Source organism: Mchenga conophoros, linkage group LG10 (assembly GCF_057382185.1).
Source record: "Mchenga conophoros isolate Kocher_MC1m ecotype Shallow Benthic linkage group LG10, M_conophoros_male_GT1.1, whole genome shotgun sequence".
NCBI classification, from domain to species: Eukaryota; Metazoa; Chordata; class Actinopteri; order Cichliformes; family Cichlidae; genus Mchenga; species Mchenga conophoros.
In genome coordinates this window covers 22,735,873-22,758,117 of record NC_140535.1, presented here as the reverse complement: position 1 = coordinate 22,758,117, position 22,245 = coordinate 22,735,873, and the positions used below count along the sequence as shown (strand labels likewise).

Here is a 22,245-nt window from a genome sequence, read left to right as displayed (position 1 = left end):
CTTGAGTCCTGGGGACACATTTGGATGCAGTATAATTACTGCTCTTAAATCATGCCGTGAGTGTTCCAGTGGCCTACATTCATTTTATTTATGTGAACATTTGTTCTGCTAATACAATGTATCCTATTTTGGGAAACAGTTCCACAGGTGAATAGGCATAAATAACATGCCTGAAAATAGAAGTATGTGTGGTGTAACAGGTGCTAAAACAAGTGTACTTGTTTCAGCACCTGATCGATAAAGACCGAGTCGGTGCCTCTCGTGCTCCTGAGAGGCTTTATTTTGGGACCAGCTGACTGAAGGCACTGACGGAGGTGGCTGAATCTTTTTAAGGCACACACTCCAGACTAAACAGACTAGTAATTATGAGGAGTGTCTGATGGGGGGAATCAGCCAAAGGCCAAATCCAGCTTAATCAATTATTTATGGGCTAGGACAGAATGAAATGACACGAGGTAAGGCACACGATATGAAGTATAAACAAACATAACAAGACAACATTACATGAGCTCAGATAAAACATTAGGCAAATGAAACTAATTTAAAACATATATATTTATCTGTTTAGGAGCTTTTCCATTAATTCTGAGTTATGTGATGAAGACGCTTTTTAAAAAAGTTGAATTACCTGTGAAGCAAAGCAACAACTGCCCAGGGGCTCGGCACCCTCGGGGACCCCACAAGGCCAGTTTCATTGTATGCCAAATGATTTCTGCTGATTTTATTTACGGACACCTTTGCTGCAAATACAATAATATATAAACAAATATCTAAATAAATAGGTAAATAAAAAAATACCAAAGTACTGACTAACCTGTTGGCTGTGGCATGAGAAAGACTAGTCAGATAACATTTTTTTAAGACATTATATATATATATATATATATATATATATATATATATATATATATATATATATATATATATATATATATATATATATATATATATATATATATATATATATATATATCCTACTGGACAGTAGGATAAATACTGGACTTTGAAGATAGAAACAAAGATACTGATGCCTAACAATACTATCGATATTTGGATATTTTTCCATCTTTACTTGTCATTAAATTAATCTTTCCTCCCTCATACCATGTCAATAAATAAATATCATACATGCATTCATTAATTCAGTGTTATACGCCTCTTAAAGTGACACCTCTATCTTCAGCTGTGCTGCCCCTAGATTTCACTAATGCCTCTGCTTCCTCATGTTCACGTGCTTCTGATGCCAAAAGGTGGTCCGCAGGTGACTCATCGTATCCTGAGTTTCAAGCGCCATCTAGCGAGACCAGTGGCATATTTCCATACAGCTTTCAATGTTATTTATTTTTTTATTTATTTTTTGTACACCTGTTTCATAGATAATCTTCCGGTATCTTATGACTTACGATCAGTGTTAGCGATGTGAGATTTAAAGTTAATAAATTATAATACAAATATAATATTATTGTGCAGAGTTTGTCAGTCTCCGAACAGTAAGTCGAGTGATTTAATTCTAATTTCGTCTGGTCACAGGAATAATGATGATAATGTAGACTTGTGTAAGTGTAAAGCGGCCAACTTCCTTTTGCTTTGACGTCAGGTGAAGCACACCCCACCATCCTGGTCCAGAGCAGAAGTGCATCTGCTGAGGTGCGCGCCGCTCTGCCTATCCGGACACTGCAGTGGAGGTTACCGTGCCATCTCTGCGGCTGCTCGTCCCCGACACCACGTCCCGCTGCGGACTTTCCGGGTACCAGCGAGGACAGGGCAGAACAAGGAAGCGCTAAAAAGCCATGGCCGAGTCCAACCCGCTACGGGGGTTCCCCCGTCTGCGCCGGGCCGCGGTAAGATCCGCCGGGAGGTGGGAGGCTTTAAACGGGGTGGCGAGAATGAGGATGCTGCAGCGGAGATATAGACGAGCTTTTCTTAAGGCTGCTAGGTGCTGCGACACAGAGGCTGGGATGTGTTCGCACCGCATTACATATTTAACACGCCTAAGAAAAGGGGTCGCGGTTGGACGGCAGTTCAGTGTTAAAGAGCCTGTGTCGGGGACCAGGACAGGCCAATGACAAATGTTTGGGCTGTAGTTGCAGGTGCAGAACAACAAGAGGCTGTATCAGCTCTGGCTCTGCAGTCTGCACACACAGAGGGATCAAGTTGTGCAGCTTTATGTAACACATTTTGAAACCTGTGTATTTAAAGTACTCACACAAATCTCTGTGCAGTTGTTTGGTGCAGATGTGCCTACAAGTCTGCAGCTATCAAGTTACCTCCATCATGGCTGCTGTTTTAGTAAATATCAAGAGGGACTGTGTGCAGTTGGGTGATTATTTACCTGGGACATTTGTAGTGTGCGCAGAGTATCAGTCTGGGTATTTGGTGTCCAAAAAAAGCTCCACAGCTATAGTTGATAACAGACTTGATGGCTTTTAATGCGCTTTAAAAAAAAAAAAAACACCTAATGAGGCATCCTTGAGGTTCTGCTTGTGTATTAGATTACACTGCACACATCAGTAGATGAGCAAGTGAAAATAATGCATCATGAGACACAGATAAGCTTCCCTCCAGGTTTCTCAGATTTGAAAGAGACTTACATTATATATAGAAGTCTTCTCCATTTTTATTAACTCCTCAGCCTCATGTTATCTGAGCCTGCACACAGGAGAGGGAAACTGGATAAATGGAAACACTGGCAGGCTTATGAAGAAAGAGTAAACATGCTTGATGACTAACCTTGCAGCATGTGGAAAAAGTAATACTTCAGTGGCAACAGAAGGTGTGGCATTCTTTGAGTTTGTAAAGCGGATACTGTTTACAGTCTGTGGTGTGAGAGGAGAGATGTGGACAGGTGATGTGAAAAAGAGAGAAGAGTGACCATAGAGCAGAGTGAGCCAGAGAAGCTGACCGTCAGACCTTCTGAAGTGCTGCAGAGGCTGAAAGACTCCCCAGATTGACACAGAGGGATGCTGAGGCTGTGTTGAGCTTTGCTAGACTCCATGACAAACAACACCCAGCTGTCAGTGACTCTGAATGACTCGTCTGACTTTTTTCAACCCTCTAATTCTGGTGTTGTCAATCTGTGGGGTGAGCCCCCTTAGCAGGACACATAACAACAGCAGCATGAACAACATGGGAAAAATATCGCTTGTGCTAAATAATGCTTACCTTTATTTCACAAACATTTAACATACCAATCATTTCTTTGAATGACTGATAAATTGAGGGAATGATATCGTTTCTTCTTTCAGACCTCATTTCCAGGCAATCTACATTTGATCCTGGTGCTCAACCCCAGCAGTTTGTTAAGCTCTGCGCCGAGTCCATCATCGAGCACCGACCTGGGCTTTCGCTTCAGTCAGGATGACTTTCTGTTAAAGATGCCGGTGAGAGAAGGGGTTAAAAACTAGAGCACTCCTGTGCATGTATATTTAATTTTGTCACCTTTTAAAATGCCAACTGCAGTGCAACACTGGTCAGGTAACAGCCGGTTGCCTCGCGTTTGTGTTTTCTAGGTGGTGATGCTGCGTTCTGTTGGCGACCTGCTGCGCTACATTGATGAAAATCACTTGACAACAGACTTCACTGCAAAAGTGCAGTTCTGCCAAAGCGACTGGGTCGTCCTCCGAACAGTACGCACTTCAGATACTAGATAATCCACTTTATCTAGGCATGTTTTCTGTCATGCTAATTCTGTTAGTATCCAGGACAACTGTCTATGCTGCTAAATTTAACAGGCCATGATAGCTTGTTCTGGGAATGTAAAAATGTGTCTTTATAAATATTCTAAGCCTTCATTTTTGATCTTTTACTTTATGTTTAATTCTTTTGTAATATATACTCATGTGAAACAGAAAGTTTTCATATACAGTCATGTTACAAACTAAGTACACGTTTAGTGCTTCCTTTGGAGTTAAAAGGTTAACTACAATTCCCGTACCACTAAACAAATGCACTTGATTAATTGATAATTGGCAAGTGTAACCAACTCTTATAAAAGGAGCATGTAAGTGGTTGTAAACACTATGCTACACTCTTCCAAGGAGATGAGTCTTAGCAAATTCACCCCAAGATCGGACATTGCAATGCTCAGAGAAACCTTAAGAGAGCTGTGCAAAAACAAATTCCTGCAAACCTCAAAGAGTGGACCAAAATGTGGGAGTTGATAAAGTCGTATAAAAAACTTCAAGTTATTGCTGCTAAAGGTTGTTCAACAAGCTCCTGAATCATTAGGTGTACTTAGTTTTTCCACATATTTATATGCCTAATTTTGAGAACCATCAAAAAACTGAAATACAAATAATTTATTTCTGTGTTTTTTTTCTTCTTCTTTTTTTGGTTTGGGTGAAAATGTGTAATCCTGCAGTCCATCGAGACGTTTGCAGTGACAGTTAAAGAGATTGCCCAGCTGCTCCAGAGCTTCGGATCAGAGCTGTCAGACACCGAACTTCCTGATGAGGCTAACGCCATCGAATTCTTGCTGCACTCCCACACACACCGATACCGACAGATGAAGGTGGTGTTTTGCTCCCAATCATTTCCTGCCTCTCTCTGCTCACCCACACTGTATCTGTCACTTTCTGTACTTAATCATTCTCTCTCTCTTTTTTTTTTTTGCATCAATTTTGTACTGATCTAGGATGATATCAGGAATGTGCTGAAAGAAGGACGCCTCCTGCTGTCAAACCTGGAAACTGTCAAAGCTTCTAAAAGAGATGCAGAGGAGGAGAGGGAAATACAAGCAGACATGGACACTGTTAAGAGGTAAACCATCAGAGGATAAGTGAAGCTCGGCTTGAGTATGAAAGACACACTCTCAGTTTAATACCCTTTTCTAATGTTATTAAATCGTTCTTTTAGTAGACAGTTGTGTCATGCGGCCTGTGTGTTTTAGGCTCCTGGCACAGCTCGGAGACATGGAGGAGGCATTCGATGGCTTCTTTGAGAAACACCACCTGAAGCTGCAGCAGTACCTCCAGCTGCTACACTATGAAAGTAGTTTCCAGCAGGTGTGATAAGTGGTGCCGATGTCTTTTCACAAGTCGTAGTAGTTCATGATCAGAGTCACACTGTTTTGTATTTGGTATCGTGTGTGTAGATGGAGGAGGTCCTGGAGCGGCTCTCTGCCCAGGAGAAGGAGATTGCCTCTTTGGGGAACACAGTGGTTCAGACAGAACAGTTACTTAAAGACCTGGATACACTGGACAAACGTGCTCAGGTGACACACATGCACACACACAATTAACATCTCACATGTGACTTGAAGAAATTTAGCAAGTGGGCCAAAATGTATATCTGTTTATCCAAAATAGGATTTATTCTCCTTCAGCAGTAATCTGCTGAAGGAGAATATGTGGAAAGCCCAAAGGCAAAGAGAGCATTCCTCCTGCCCTTCAATGCTCATATATTGAATGCCTGCAGGCAGCGAGAGCAGCAGCAATCACCCACACAAGCAAACACACAATACCAGACAAATCTACCTTCCCTTCCATGTGGACACATAGGAAGCCTGAGGCAGGGAGATCAGCAGGCCGAGTCATTTCAGTGATATCTGTAACTGGGTTATATACCCATGAAGTCTATTCTGGCCACTGGCTATCAAAACCAATTCGCTTTGGTGCACAACCTAGCATCCCACAGATTCTTCTAAACTTCAGCTATATGCACTTTCTTCGAACCATCATGAGAACTCTCAATGTTGTGTTGGTAAAGTGCAATTTGTGTTCTGGCCAAAAAACAGCTATGAACTCCAGCAAATATGACGTCATATCTCTCCAAGCACTTGCAAAGGCATTCTGCTAGCAGAAAACTAGTAGCAAGAGACCTCCGCACACAGAGCGGGTCAAAGTGGGATTTTAATTACTCTTCCACACATAGCGTGGTGTAGAGAGGACCCGTATGCAGGACCCAGAGACAAACAAATCAAGAAAATGCAATCCTTTTATATTTCTGTTCAAAACTAGACAAAGTCCACCATGAAAAAATGAGATTTAGAAAGACAGGAGTGCCATAGATGGTTTGAAAAGGACAGGAGGGAAAAGCATAACTATATATAGGTGAGAATGATGAGACACAGGTGGAAACAGTCCACAGCAATTAGAAACTATGAGGGTTGGGGAGACGATTATATGATGGAGATAACCTTTAGAGCAGCGGTCCCCAACCTTTTTTGCTCCACGGACCGGTTTATGCCCGACAATATTTTCATAGACCGGCCTTTAAGGTGTCGCGGATAAATACAACAAAATAAAACTAGTACCGGTACCGAAAAAAAGAAAATTTATTCATAACACACGTGAAAAGACCAAGGAAAACCGAGTAAACGATAAAAACGATAACAAAATAACGCTGAAAACCGATAAAAACCCTGAAAACTATACATTTCACACCTGAACCTCAACTCTCGCGGCCCGGTACCAAACGACTCACGGACCGGTACCGGTCCAAGGCCCGGGGGTTGGGGACCGCTGCTTTAGAGTTAAACAGGAATAAGCTAAAAACTAAATTAAGACATGAAAACTAACACCAAGTCTGACAAAGACAGGGGAACACAGGAGGAAGGAGAAACTAGATGCACAACAAAACTCACCAAAACATAACAAAGCCAACATAACACATTTATGGCTTTTGGCAGGCTTTTCTTATAATTTGTACTGATGGAGTTTGCATGTTGTTCAGGTTCGTTCTTGTCTGACCTTTTCGTCATTAAAACCTCAAACCTCTGTCTCTGCTTGAATCAGGAGGAGATGGCTCGTGCCCAGGTGTTGATTCTACACGGTCACCAGTTGGCTGCAAACCACCACTACGCCCTGGCGCTCATCATCCAGCGCTGCAATGAGCTGCGACATTACTGTGATGTCATCACCATCGCCATACGCACCAAGAGGGCCTCGCTCACTCGAACACGAGACCTGCTGGGCTGCCTTGAGGAGGTAAAAATGTTCACAGGCCACTCTCACATGTGCAGAAATGCAAAGATGTGTGCATACAAACTTAAATGAAAACAGCAAAATGAATGCACTGATGATTGTGCATTTTTGATTGAATGATCTACTTGTGAATCTTCCTCTTGCCATTAATGAAAATCAGGTCATTTTTATTTATACAGCCCCAAATCACAAATATGCCTCTATTTATAGTTGTCTATAAATCTATAAATCTCTAGGCTCTTCTGTCCTAGAGAAACATTTGACAAAGAAAAGTCTCTCATCTGCAAGTCAGTTGTTGACTGAAGCAAATATTTGCTCTGTTAGCAATCGTTCACCTTTCTTGTAGCACAAAGTGTTGCCATGGAATCGGTCTTGTATTTAGCAGTCTTTTGTGAGCAGGCCCTTCGCTGGTGCGACGAGGGCGCCTATCTACTGGCCAGCCAGATGGTGGACAAGTTCCAAACCAGAGAAGGAGCTCAGGAAGCATTGCAGTACCTCAGCTGCCACCAGGAGAGGGCGCCATCAGCCATGAAAAACAGCCAGGATACTCTCAGCTTTGAATTTCAAGCCATACTCACACCGCAGCTACAGGTAACCTGAAACCGCTGACACAAACACACATATATTTGACACCACTGTTGTTTACTATAGTAGCTCTGTGTCTGTCCAGTCCCAGATTTCCATGGTGACAGAGAAGCTGAACTCAATGCAGTGCATGATCAGAAACAGGGAGCAGTGTCTGAGGAAGCTGGCGGACGTGCAGGTCCGACCCATACAGCTGGTGGCCCCTCGGCCAGAACCGGACCAGACTTTCCAGCGTTGCAAGTCACCCCTTTTCTCCCCCAAACATGGTATAACATCTTCCATTGCATTCTTCTTAACACATACTCAACAATTCAATCCTAATGGGGTTTCTTCCTGTTTTGCAGTAGAAAGTATGATAAAGCACAGGAGATATTTTGAGCATTGAAGAGGTTCATGTCTGTTGTTGAGTAGGATGTTCTTGGGCACAGTTATCTCCCTATCCTACCTCCATGTCCCTCTTGCATTCAACAGTTTAACCAAGCTTTGTTCTTGACTGCGCTCTAAAGGTCTTGAGCTGTTGCTCTTTTGCCAGCATTTCCTTTTTGTTCTTTCTTATATGTGCGATATCCTCCACAGGTGTAGACTTTAATGTTTTGAACTCCAAGTTCTCCTTTGATCTGCTTCCCGGCAAGAGGGCTGCAAGAAGGAACAACAGCCAACCCAAGGTGTGTGTCTATATATATGTACACATATACGTGTGTGTGTGTGTTTTCTCTTTCACTGCAGGAGAAAACTTGAACTTAGTAGACATTACCCAATGGGCATGCGACATTAAACAATTTTTAATCTCCCAGCATGCACCAGAATAATATTTCCAGTAGAAGGAGTGTGTCTCACTGCTGTGTGCTCTATGAGAAAGGGCAACTTTGGCAACAGATCTGCAGACTCTCTGTTTATCACGTGTTTAAAACGCGTATTTTTACTCACTTTCCCACGGAAAGTTTAAGCTGACGTGATATGTATGTGTTTCGTCAGATCGAGGTGATGCATGATTACCAAGGCAACCGCAGCTGTCTATATGGACCCAACCCTGAAACTGATTCAGAGGCAGAGGACAACCCAGAGCAGGTCACACGGTACAGTCTTAAATGTTAATTGTGACTCTAATGTTGCTAGTTGTTTTAGGTGTATGTGTGTGATCCGTTTAGGAGCCTTTCAGCTTCTTCCTGTGCGAGTGTCAGAGCTTACACAGTAGTTTTACATTGTTTTTTTTGTCTGTTTATGTTTACGTTCACTCTTTTTAGCCATATTATGAAGGAACTGATAGCTACAGAGAGGATCTATGTGGATGAACTGCTCTCCGTCCTTCTGGTGAGTTAGTTTAGATCATTTGATGGTATTGTTTGGTTTGTTGGATATTTCATAATTTTTATAGATATACATATCTGTATACAGAATAGTAATGGGCAGTATTTTAGGTACAGGGGCTTTCTAGATTTAATTTTTAGTCTGGGTAACACTGACAGCATGAGGAGGGAATATCTTGAAATCTTGGGCAATCTTGAAACCACTGGCTATTACCTGGTTATGATTTAGTTGTTTGTTAGCTTTTCTAGTTTGTCTTCATCAACGTCAACATTAACCAGGGCACAGAAGAACAAGTCTTAGCTAGAGTATCCACGGAGTGGTCATCAGATGACAGGGTTTCCAGACTTGTTTTGTCATTTTGTATTTCTTGACTTTTTTAATTAAAACTTTCTCCTTTTCTTTGGCTTGCATTACCATCTCTCCTCTCCCTTGACTACCTCTCGCCCCTGCAATTATCAGGGTTACAGGGCAGAAATGGAGGACCCCTCTGTGGCTAATCTTCTTCCTGTAGCTTTGCGCAGCCAGAAGGACGTTCTGTTCGGCAACATGCCAGAGATTTACCAGTTCCACAGCAGGCAAGCCGCACACACAAACACACAGAGCTCACAAGCTGTTCCTGTCCCTTTCTGTCTTTTCATGCTGATCCAATTTCCTTTTATGTTCCTCTTGGTTTCTCCTTGCAGGATCTTCCTCCAAGATCTGCAGAGTTGCCTGGAGACACCAGAGAGCGTGGGGGCTTGCTTTCTGAAAAGGGTGAGGGAAGATGTGATGAAAAACACGAGGACTTTACGTGTGATATAACATAATATGTTTAAATGTACATTTGTGTGTGAGCAGAAGGAAAAGTTCCAGGTGTACGAGCGTTACTGCCAAAACAAGCCTCGCTCCGAGTTGCTCTGGAGACAGTGTGCTGATTCGCTGTTCTTTCAGGTAGTTGCACACGTTTAACACGATGCACTCACTTTCACTCTGTAGTTATGGCACAGTTTTTGTTCAGAATGGATTTTGTGCTGTAGCGTTAATCTCATTAAAATGACGTTAACGCGGCTAGCCCCGTGCGAGGGCTGCATAGCGTCAGCGCGGTTAGCTCGTTAACGCGCTAGCACTGTGCAGCCCCTCGCACGGGGTGATCCGCGTTAATGCGGTTATGGAGTTAACGTCATTTTAACGAGATTAACGCTGACAGCACTAATTTTGATCTCTCTGTCTCTGTGTCCTGTTCTTTCTTTCTGCAGGAGTGCCAGAAGAAGCTTGATCACAAGTTAGGTCTGGACTCTTACCTCTTGAAACCAGTCCAACGCCTCACCAAGTACCAGCTGCTGCTCAAGGTTTTCTACATTTGAGCTATAAAAATTTATTAGTAATGCAGGTCACTCACTGAAATGAATAATTCTTAGTCTGTTTTCAATGTATAATAAAGAAATGTAAATTTTGACTTATAATTTCATTAATAGCCCGACTGACGTATCCGATATTTTCGATATTAGCTATTTGCTGATTTATTGCTATTGACATTTATAAAAACGAGACACCGGAACACACTTATGCCGTGTTATGAGTAAATCAATACATATGACAAATATCAGAGAAATCTGTTCGCACTTTGTGTGTCGTGTGTCTGGAGAAATATCATAATAGCAGATTTTTATAATACTGATGTTCATCAAATATCAGTCTCTGTATAGGTCAGCTCTAATTACAACTGCTGATAACAAAAAACTTTCATATACCTAATAAAGATCAGTATGCTACTAACATAGCTACTAAAGCTTAAAATCAGATATTGTATTACAAATGAACAGTACATGCAATACATGATCTTTCACTATTTTCACTATTTTCTGGGGGTTTTTACCGTCAACTTAGCACGACCCCTGCCAGTCACAAAATATTACAGCAATCAATGTTTTTACAACATGCAATTGTGTTAAAAAATCCTAACTTTCTCATGATTTACAGTGTGCATCTGTATTCATAGAACAAAAATATTCAGGGAGATCTTGAATGATTACTGATTCATGAGTCCCTCAGAAGCTCAAATAAATACTCTGGTGGTGAAAATGTTAATATTTGCTTTCATCCACTATGTTATTGTGTATTACTTGGTAAGTCATGTACCAAAATCTTCTCAGACATTCATCATCCAGGCCATAAAATTTAACAGCACCCTCATACAGCGCAAAGTGTATCAACTCATCACCAGAAAAAAAGTGCTTCTAATGTTATTGGCTACAGCAAAGTAGGTCAGGAAAACAAACATGTTTCATAATTGAAAATGTCTGTGCGTTGAACTTTGAGCTGCAAGAGGGAGTATTGATAGAAGACTGAGCTCTGTGTGAGCCTGCGGTTCTTGTCCTGACCTCTGTTTTTTTTTTTCTTTCTATTAGCGGTAATTATTATTTTTGCTGTGCTTTTTTTTAATAGCAGTAATATCTCATGTGGACGAGCCGTCCATACAGTAATTGCTTTTGTCTGAATTGACGCATGGACAAAATGACAGCAACAGGTTGGATCCATTTATTCAATTTGCAGAGTCACAGACAGGCTGACAATGATTTACATGTGCATAAAGCCATTTAAGTGGACAGACATCAAGGCAGACCAGATTAGATAAAGTAAGATCCACTGACATGTCATGCTGTGTGCCTGTCCTTGTTCAGGAGCTTTTAAAGCACTGCACAGAGGAGCGATACCGCTGTGAACTCCAGGAGGCTCTGGACTCCATGCTGGAGCTGTTGAAGTCTGTCAATGACTCCATGCATCAAATAGCCATCACTGGATATCAGGTACCAGCCAGTCAAATCAACAAATAAAACAGCAGACACACAATCACATTACTGGTTCGCAGATTTATGACCTTTCATCACACTTAATCTTATTAGAGCAAAGCACAAAATCTTTCTTACTGGTTGCGATGAGAATAGATTGTGCGTGTGGAAAAACCTTCAGTATATTACTTTGCTGGCAAGCTGCAGATTTGAGTCTTGAGTGTATCCATCTGTCTGTCTCCATGACACAGGGTGATCTCAGCCATCTGGGTCGTGTCGTGATGCAAGGCAGCTTTAGCGTGTGGATCAGCCATAAAAGGGCAGCGGTGCGAATGAAAGAGCTGGCCAGATTCAAACCCATGCAGAGGCACCTCTTCCTCTATGAGCACGCCCTGCTCTTCTGCAAGCGCAGAGACGAGGACAACCACGACAGGACGCCCTTCTACAGCTTCAAATCGTGCCTCAGAGTAATAACACGAAAAACTCTCTCACATTATCAGGCGACTCAAACACTTTGTTTCCAATTTACGGTTTTTCTCTCTGTCTGTAGATGAGTGCAGTGGGAATCACGGAAAATGTGAAAGGAGATGTGAAAAAATTTGAAATCTGGTATAGCAGCAGAGAAGTGGTGTACATAGTTCAGGTATGTGATGCTCTTTTTTTCTATTTTAAGTGTAACTGAAAAGACTTTTCAGTGTCTTAGTAGTGTGTTATTTTCACTCTGTGTCTCTATTAGGCTCCCACGGTGGAGGTCAAAGTTGCCTGGCTGATGGAGATTCGAAAAATTCTCAACAACCAGCAAAAACTACAAGGTTTCAATTAATGTTGATGTTGCTTTGTGACCTTTTCTTTTTCCTTTTTTAAAAGCCTGATTTCATTTATATGACTCGTGTTCAGTCATGGTTTTTTTTTTTTTAGTGCTTTGTGGTTTTTGTTGAAACCTTAGGCTCCTTCCTAGCAGTGTAATTTCCTTTAATCTGTTGTTTATGGATTTTTATTCCTTCTACATCTAACTCATTCCTTTATGTCATCTCATCTTCTTAGATGAAGCTTCTCTTCTGCTTTCAGACAACCCTCTCTCTGACAGGTGATTCTCTCTGCATGACCTCACATGATGTAGGGATGTGCAAAAACATTTACATAAGAATCATGAAATGTTTTTATTCAGGTCACACAAACCAAAAAGATTCAGTTTTTTTCAATAGCTTTTTTCAAAAGTTGGGACGCTGTGTAAAATGCAAACATATCAAAGGTACAAGCTGAGGCATTTTACTGGTCCATGAAAAATATTTGCTCATTTTAACATTCATGATGGCAACTCGTCTCTATAAAGCTGGACTTTAGAGAGGTAGAGTTTCTCACGTGTAAAGATGGGCAGAGGTTCACCAATCTGCATAAAACTCGGTCTGCAAATTGTGAAACAAATTTCACAATAATGTTCCTCAACCTTTGTGAATTGTGAAGACTGAATATCTCATCCTCTACAGGACATTATATCATCAAATGATTCAAAATCTGGAGAAAGCTCTGTGTGCTCAGGGGACAAAGATTTGAAAATCATTGTGTACATTTTACACGGTGTCCCAACTTTTTTTGAATCTGGGTTGTATGAGTAACTCAGTGGATAGAATGTCAAAATTCCCTCATCTCCATATAGCATCAGAGAAGCTTGTTATGATGTTTCATGTGTGGTGAGAACAGGTCAGCCCAAGTCTGATGACTCGATTCTATTCTTTTAAAGCTTGATAAATTCTGTGAAGAAAAAGATTGTGTTTTGACCCTTAAATCCAATTTCTGGAATGACTTCCCGATCACATAACACCCGCCTACAAGTCAGGATATCCGCCATCGCCACAATCATAATTCTCATAATAATCTTTTTACAGTTTATTGATGTTACTGAGTCAGTGTGCATGTGCGCAGTAGCTCCATATGTGAATGTATCAGCATCTTTGTCATTACCCTTGAGATTTTAACTGCCAAATCCTGCAGATGGCACAACATTGTCTTCAGCTCTGATATTTAAAACTGCTGGTTTTCAGCACCATGGACAGTGCCATTCACTTAATTTAGGCCTGCTACAGTTTCTTTCTGTGCTGCCGGGCTTTGATTCCTCTTCATATTCATGCATATTCACCTCACTGCAACAGTCCCTGATTAGATGCTTTAAAGTCCTACTGACTGTAACAGGGAGGCTGTGCATTACGTTCTTTTAAACACATTCTTTTAAGTGACTCTGTCAGATACATTCTTGATCCCGTGGTGACCATTAAAGTGATAGGATAGGAGGTAACTGTAAGTTAGACTACTTTTAGAGCGGTTTTCTTTTTAATATCTTGCACTTGTTGCTTTGATGATCGCAAGCTATTCAACGTATTGTCAGTGATGGAGCTTTGCAGTGTGTTGGAGTTTGTGGGTGTGTGTTTGTGGAGTTGTTCTGGAGGTAACAGTTTTATGTTTACAGGTGGCATGCTAGCATGTTGTAAGGTCAAGTAATGGCTGAGCCTTGTGTGTGTCACAATATGCAAGATCATGGAGATTCAGTTTATGGGAAATTTATCAACACTGGTATATTTTCTCTTTGTCAGCAGCTTCTACAAAGAGATCAAAACTAATGTTGTTATTTGTAGTCTCAGCCGGGTTTTGCTTGGACCTCCACTGTTCATGAAACATTTTTAAACATATCAATGACACATACTGTTGCAGTGCTGTAATCACTGGCACTAGGTTACAACAGTTGCATTATTTATAATTCAAAAAATAAATAAATAAATAACTTGCACAGCTATAAAGAATTATTAAACATTTGATGTAAAATTAAAATCCATATTTGTGAGCATTTATAGAAATCTTTAATAGGGAACCAGGAGATTTTAAAGGGTGTTAGAAGGTATTGACAGATACAGATGAGATGGTAGATTTGAGGGCCAAAATGTAGGATGCAAAACTAATTTACACACAAGCTTTAATGGCTGATTTCAAAATTCACAAGTTGAAAAGAGAAACAAAAGGTACCAGAGAAAAACAGGAAGAACCATAAAGCAAACCGGGTCCTTATGAAGCAAGCTCAGCATCACCACGGGGAAGTACCCAAAAGACAAATGCTAAACACAGAGAGAGGAAGAGTTTGACTGAACAACATGAATGACAAAAGTGAGTACTGCTGCGTTTTCAGTCAGAGAAGCACTTCATAACACATCAGAGTGATTTCTTTGGTCTCAGTTGATGCATTTTTTCCAAAACACGTCTCTGTGGCTTTCAAGCTCAGAAGACTTTACACCCAAAATTGGTTCACACCAAGGATCCTATCCCCCGGTAAAAACAGAGTAATATAGTGTACACTGTTAAGTGCCAGGAGGATCGCTCTCAGTTATACATCGGGGAAAACTGATTAAGCAGAAGAGCTGCATCCTCTGGAAAAAACTCTATTTACACCTACAGATCTCTTTGGCCCTTGTTTTAGTGATAAGAATGTACACGTCCTGGACAGGGAGGAACGCTGGTTTGATCCGGCAGTCAAGCAGGACATTTACCTGAAAAGGCAAAAATCATCTCTGAACTGAGGAAGGGACCCTAGCTACAGTTCTGTGATTGCATCCAGGATTTCCTTACCTGGATCCAGACTGAGGGTGAAAAGTCGTACGCAGAATATTCTGTAAATTCAAAAAACTAAAAGTCATCGTACCACAGGAATGAGGATTAAAGAGTTTTAAAAAGTACAACAAACTTTAAGCACTAGAATGATAAAAAAAAAAACCCCAAACAGAAATTCAGACTAAAATGTTTTAACACAAAACTCAAAGAGGCCCACGACCCATTGTTAGTGTTGGTCTTATCATGGGAGTTGTTGACATACATTAAATGATACCAGCGATTTCTTTTAAGAATTTGAGCATGGTAAAACCCCGATCAGACATTGTCTTGAAGCACTTTTGGATTCTTACTAATATACAGTATGGATGATGAAATACTGTAAGGATTGCCACTCTTTGAATGATATGTGGATCTCACAATTGTGTAGGCCTCACAGTATTTGTAAGTAATTGCAGTGTTTGCTTTATTTAGTAGATGGGAAGGCTTAAAACATTCGGACAATTATTATTGTACTGCGTTAATGTTCTTTCTAGTTATTGTATTAAATGGGACAAGCTTCACCCGTCTACTACATAAAGCAGGTTGAAGCACACGTGGAAATTATTTGCAAATGCCCTTTAATCAGGGCCTGTTATGCGTGTTTGCGTAGAATATTGTAGAAATAATATTTCCATATATTGCAGCGATCTATGATATAAATGATTTTCATGTGATAACCTCGAACATCCTTTGAAATCAGGCGCTGAAATATATGTGACTGTAACCTGAGTGGAATGTTGTGTTAATTTACAGACTGTGTTTGAGGTAACAGCTCGTTTTGTGACACCGTGGATGTCGTTGTTGTTTTGTTTGTTGTGCTCGTTGGTCTTGTTCCCATTGTGATGTGGTTTAGTGCATCAGAGATGTGTGTGTCGTGGGGCAGCGTGCCGGTGGGAGGCTGCTCAGCGTGTCTCCCTGTTCCTCACAGCTCCTCTACAACAAGCCACTCCCACATTCCCAGAGGGGAGGAGTCGCTACACACTAGCCCCGCCCATTCTGATCCTGTGGTTCATTCACCTCGACGCAGTGAGTTGGACAAATGGAATACAAACACACACACTTGTTTTTACACCTTAGCGAGGACATCAAATCGACAGGAGCTGTCCCTAGCCACTTACCTGAACCATAAGAAATGAATATTTAACCCTAAACCTAACCATAACCTAATTGTAACCTTAACCCTGAAACTGCAATTTGAGGTGTTTGTGCTGATATGCTGTATTTGATTTTTTATCATGCCCTACCATCTTTTTAGAGATAAGAGGTTTTCCCCTTTTTCTAATTGCTCTGTCATGAACTTTAACATTTAACATGGGTATTCTGCAGCTTCTCTCAGCATTGCATGGTCTCACTTTAGTGAACATTTTCTAGGATGTCCACTGGGAAGTTTAGCATCTGTATTGCATGTTTTCCACTTGTGGATGACCTTTCTTAGTGTAGAATGATGGACTTCAGATTGGAAATGACCTTACTGACCTTTCTTTTTTACCATGAGTATTTCATTACTAACACTTACAGTGGGGCAAAAAAGTATTTAGTCAGCCACCGATTGTGCAAGTTCCCCCACTTAAAATGATGACAGAGGTCAGTAATTTGCACCAGAGGTACACTTCAACTGTGAGAGACAGAATGTGAAAAAAAAATCCATGAATTCACATGGTAGGATTTGTAAAGAATTTATTCGTAAATCAGGGTGGAAAATAAGTATTTGATCACTTCAAACAAGGAAAATCTCTGGCTCTCACAGACCTGTAACGTCTTCTGTAAGACGCTTTTCTGTCCCCCACTCGTTCCCTGTATGAATGGCACCTGTTTGAACTCATCATCTGTATAAAAGACACCTGTCCACAGCCTCAAACAGTCAGACTCCAAACTCCGCCATGGCCAAGACCAAAGAGCTTTCGAAGGACACCAGGAAAAGTATTGTAGACCTGCACCAGACTGGGAAGAGTGAATCTACAATAGGCAAGCAGCTTGGTGTGAAAAAATCAACTGTGGGAGCAATCATCAGAAAATGGAAGACATACAAGACCACTGATAATCTCCCACGATCTGGGGCTCCACGCAAGATCTCATCCCGTGGGGTCAAAATGATCATGAGAACGGCGAGCAAAGATCCCAGAACCACACGGGGGGAACTGATGAATGACCTGCAGAGAGCTGGGACCAAAGTAACAAAGGTCACCATCAGTAACACACTACAACGGCAGGGAATCAAATCCTGCAGTGCCAGACGTGTTCCGCTGCTGAAGCCAGTGCATGTCCAGGCCTGTCTGAAGTTTGCCAGAGAGCACATGGATGATACAGCAGAGGATTGGGAGAATGTCATGTGGTCAGATGAAACCAAAGTAGAACTTTTCGGTATAAACTCAACTCGTCGTGTTTGGAGGAAGAAGAATACTGAGTTGCATCCCAAGAACACCATACCTACTGTGAAGCATGGGGGTGGAAACATCATGCTATGGGGCTGTTTTTCTGCCAAGGGGACAGGACGACTGATCCGTGTTAAGGACAGAATGAATGGGGCCATGTATCGTGAGATTTTGAGCCAAAACCTCTTTCCATCAGTGAGAACTTTGAAGATGAAACGAGGCTGGGTCTTCCAACATGACAATGATCCAAAACACACCGCCCGGGCAACAAAGGAGTGGCTCCGTAAGAAGCATTTGAAAGTCCTGGAGTGGCCTAGCCAGTCTCCAGACCTCAACCCCATAGAAAATCTGTGGCAGGAGTTGAAAGTCTGTGTTGTTCAGCGACAGCCCCAAAACATCACTGCTCTCGAGAAGATCTGCATGGAGGAATGGGCCAAAATACCAGCTACTGTGTGTGCAAACCTGGTAAAGACCTATAGTAAACGTTTGACCTCTGTTATTGCCAACAAAGGTTATGTTACAAAGTATTGAGTTGTATTTTTGTTATTGACCAAATACTTATTTTCCACCCTGATTTACGAATAAATTCTTTACAAATCCTACCATGTGGATTCATGGATTTTTTTTTCACATTCTGTCTCTCACAGTTGACGTGTACCTCTGGTGCAAATTACTGACCTCTGTCATCATTTTAGGTGGGGGAACTTGCACAATCGGTGGCTGACTAAATACTTTTTTGCCCCACTGTAACTGTTCAATTTTCTCATTTACAAAACAAAGAAACAGAAAAATTCTGCAGTTTCACTTCACTTCTTTTAGCTGTCTTTCATCTGTAGGTTGGCCTGTGAATGCTCACTCAGTGGCAATCTGTGAGGGCCTGGAGGACTGGGGTGCTACAGACCTCTCCACTTTATCAGACTCAGAGGAGGAGGATGAGGATCAGCCTGCCCCACTGGTGAGATTTTGTTACTGTCACATGAGATATGCACAGAGTTCACACAGAAACTGAGATGTGGTTATGCAGAGAACATTGAAGCAGTCTAAATATGCTTGCCTGATGGGAGGGACTTACTAAAGCTTTTAAAATTCTAGCTGTTATTTTTTGTTTGTTTCTTTGTGTTTGCATGAAGCCTACTGCCTCTTTAAGGGAAAACTATGAACATTAAGCTGTGCAGCTACAGCAGGTGGAAGGTCCTACCTGAACCTAGTAGACCTCCCTCAAATGAGTGGTGGCATCCAGCCTGACATTTTCTTACACCAGAATTCAAAATATCATTAGCATAAGAGCTATAAGTCTTATGTCTTTGTTTTTTAAAAAGATCCTCCAGCTTTCTTTTCTGGCAGTTCCTTCCTCGTCTTCCTCATCTTCCTCTTTTCATTACCTCCTACTGGAGACTGATATTAGATAAGACCTGCCTTCTTGATATTTTTCCCCCATCCAATATGACTATGAAGGACACTGTGACTGACGTATCATCTATTGTACACTGGTACTTTGTGCGATGATGCTCTTTGCGCCTGTGGTGGTTTATGAGTTCCTAAATGAGTAAATATGTATTTGTCTTGTCTATTCATTCACGTGGCAAAGGGTTTTATACACTGTTCCCTCAGTTTTAATTGTTTTTACTCTGTTCCAGGTGGCGGGCAGGTACAGAGTGATGGTAGAGAGCACCATGGCCAGCTCTGATGACATCATCTTTAACTGTGGTGATGTCATCCAGCTGCTGCATGAGGATTCATCAGGAATGTGGTAAGACAGGCGACATTCTTCAGAAATCTTGAATTCAACCATTTTCAAATGTTGAGATGTTTAAAAAGATTTCCTGCGATGTGTGTAACTGCAGGATAGTGAAGAATATAAGTCGTGGCGAAGAAGGCCGCGTCCTACCCGAGGACTTGCATAGGATTCTGGGAGAGACGTGCTGAGAGCCAATCAGGACAGAGGATGAATGAAGAAGTGTGCCTGTTTGTTCCTCATACTTTGCCTGAATATCCTTCCATGTGTACAGACACACACAGACTTATATATTCCATCAACTTCCTGAAAAAATGGGCATCTGAATCTGCTTGTCAATCAGAATGAAGCACAACATCAGCCACAGACTTTACTCCTCAAACTGCTGTGAGAGTTTCACCTCTGAAGACTGTGACCTCCAGAAAGAACCTCAGAAGACTTTAACAGTGGAAAGCACATACAAGCCATCCTTTGCTCTGCCTTCTCCGGCAGCAGTACATCAGATTATTTTGGACTGAAGACTTTAAACAGGGGCTTTTATTTATATGTTCAGAGTGGACTTTTGTTCTAGACGTCAAGCTGTATAATTTCTATTTTCTTATGAAACATCATGTCTACCAACATATCATTACTGTTCTTGTGCCAAACAGCTAAGCTAACTGTCATGCAGAAATGCCCTGGTTACGTCGTCGCCGCCTCTTAGCAGCCAAAGTGAACACTGAATGTCTGTCAGTTTTGTTTATGTGATAAAAAAAGAAAACAAAATAAGAAAAAAAATGAAAATATGGCATTTTAGTTTTCCAGGTTTCAGCTTTCATACTAGCTCTAGACAATTTGACACTCAGTGCTCATAGTGTGGGAAAAAATTACTGCATACCCTTGTTTACACTTAGCTTAATTAAAAGGGACCGATTATGCTTTACTTTTCTCTCTCCTTAAATAATTACCTGTTACAGCAGTGCTACTCATATTAAGCATGGCCAGAGTAATCCCTGTAAGCTAAAAGATAAGGCTTCAAATAGCTCCAAATGCTTGGTTTCATACAGCTCCTTTTACTCTCAGCTCAGTGACATCAGTGAGAATGGGTATGATGTTTATGATGTGCAAATGAGAAACGAGCTAGCTTAAAGGGATGGGACAGGAAACTGCACTATTAGTGTAATTAGTATGAGATAAATGATTATTCTGAACTTTGAATCATACCAAGCTGCTTAAGTAGATTCCAAGAATAAAACATATGGAGCTGGAAATGAGAATAATCGGTCCCTTTAGTGACGTGTCATAGCAGGAAAGGCAGAGGCATAAAAACATTGTTGAAAGTTAGTTTGGGAGTTTGAAGTTTTTATAAACAATCTGCCAAAAATTTAGAAAACTAGAACATTTGTAGTCGTTATTATTGACACAGTATATGACAAAGTGAATCAATTCATCATCTTGTGGTGACACCCCAAACTGTGGAAGACCAAATGCAATACACAAAATGTTGCCCCGGGTCATAACAGGACACCAAAGGCCTCGACCTCAAAGTCCTTCTCCTGTAATCTCTGATCACAATTAAAAGAACAAGAAACCTCTGTCAGTGCACTTTGAACAACCAGATTAAATTAGGTCTAAATCCTACATCCTTGCTACTGTGTGCTTTGGAGTCCAGGAACACTGATACGAACAGATCCTCTCCTGGTATGACAAGTTTAAATATTTCCTGTATTTTATTGAAAAAAAGCATTGGTGAAAGTTTCAGTTGCAGTGTGATTCACTCTTTTATGAAGAGTCTATACACTAGGACTAGGTTGCTGTTATTTATGGTAATAATATAGTTTTTAATGAAAGTTATATTCTCTGCTATGCTTTTTTTATTCATTTGATTCAGTAGCTTTTCCATCATCTAGTCTTTTAGAGCTAAAACCCTTATCACTGTCAAGCTTTACCATATTGATTGATTGCTTGCTGCTGTGCACGGGTATCTTACACCCTACATATGACTGCAGCTTTATTTCCACCTGCAATGAGAAACGATGCTCAGTGGTACTGCCTTTAAAAAGAATAATGTGGAGTTGTCACCTGAGCATATTTGTGAATATGAAATTTGAGGGGGTTCATTGAGAATATGGAAATGCATTTTGAACTGCCTTGTTTTACAGCTGCCCAGAAAAGTGTGTGAAGTGTGCAGAGTGCTCACAAAAACACTGCCACTCAACTGGAAATGAGCTGAGAGCTCATCTCTGACTGATGTAGTGTAATTATCTGAGTTGCTGGCAGCTTATTTAGACATCTGCAGCAGACTGTGACCTTATAAACATTAAAAATAGAAACTGTAGACGTTAAACACCATTTTAGTCAGTGTTTTAGTCTGAATGGTGGTACTGCTTTGGACAGATAGACGCTCATACTCTGCTATCAAGTGAAGAAATGAATTTATTGCAAGAATATTTGAATCAAATCCTTGTAGTAGCAGTAAATCCAACATTAGCTTGTACACTAAGTAAAGATTAATTTTCACGGTATTCAGCACCCACAGTGGGAGCATTGAATCATTTGACAGTGAGCGCTTGACCATCCAAATGAAGCATGTTCACTGATACGCAATACTAAATAACATTTCATCACTTTAAATTGATTTGAAATCCACCCAGCGCTGGCTGCACTGTAACATCAGAAGTTATTAATGGATTAGTTCAGTTAGGCTTTAGCGTTTTTCGTGGCAGTGCTTTAACTTGGTGTTTGCTGCTTTTGCTTATTTGCACTGTATTTTTTTAAATAATACTAATTATGTATAGAATTATTTTCTGAAAATATAAACACTGGACTTGTTTCAGCTTGACTGATGTGATTTGTCCCTTTTGTATAGCCTTTGCTTGAACGATACGTCCATAGTCCTCTTGTTAGTTTTATGGTGCGTCTTAGAGCAGGATAATGGCCAA

General features: G+C 41.0%; 1 protein-coding gene across 2 annotated transcripts; it reads left to right on the top strand.

Annotated features, from left to right (window-relative positions):
- The first annotated feature begins 1,624 nt into the window (after window positions 1–1,624).
- On the top strand, window positions 1,625–22,139 carry mcf2b (MCF.2 cell line derived transforming sequence b). Of its 2 annotated transcripts, none has more exons than XM_085289422.1 (26): window positions 1,625–1,841; window positions 3,246–3,380; window positions 3,510–3,626; window positions 4,361–4,510; window positions 4,634–4,758; window positions 4,889–5,003; window positions 5,093–5,212; window positions 6,735–6,926; window positions 7,323–7,514; window positions 7,594–7,774; window positions 8,085–8,173; window positions 8,484–8,584; window positions 8,753–8,819; window positions 9,276–9,391; window positions 9,500–9,569; window positions 9,654–9,746; window positions 10,052–10,144; window positions 11,477–11,602; window positions 11,836–12,051; window positions 12,135–12,227; window positions 12,321–12,396; window positions 12,629–12,671; window positions 16,146–16,243; window positions 18,426–18,544; window positions 19,227–19,339; window positions 19,434–22,139. In XM_085289422.1, exons 1-26 carry the CDS (start codon window positions 1,791–1,793, stop codon window positions 19,513–19,515), a joined length of 2,973 nt encoding a protein of 990 aa, XP_085145548.1. In that variant the 5' UTR covers window positions 1,625–1,790; the 3' UTR covers window positions 19,516–22,139. The 2 variants fall into 2 exon arrangements, with proteins under 2 accessions (XP_085145548.1, XP_085145547.1); XM_085289421.1 differs by having other exon boundaries at window positions 16,071–16,243.
- Window positions 22,140–22,245: the final 106 nt, after the last annotated feature.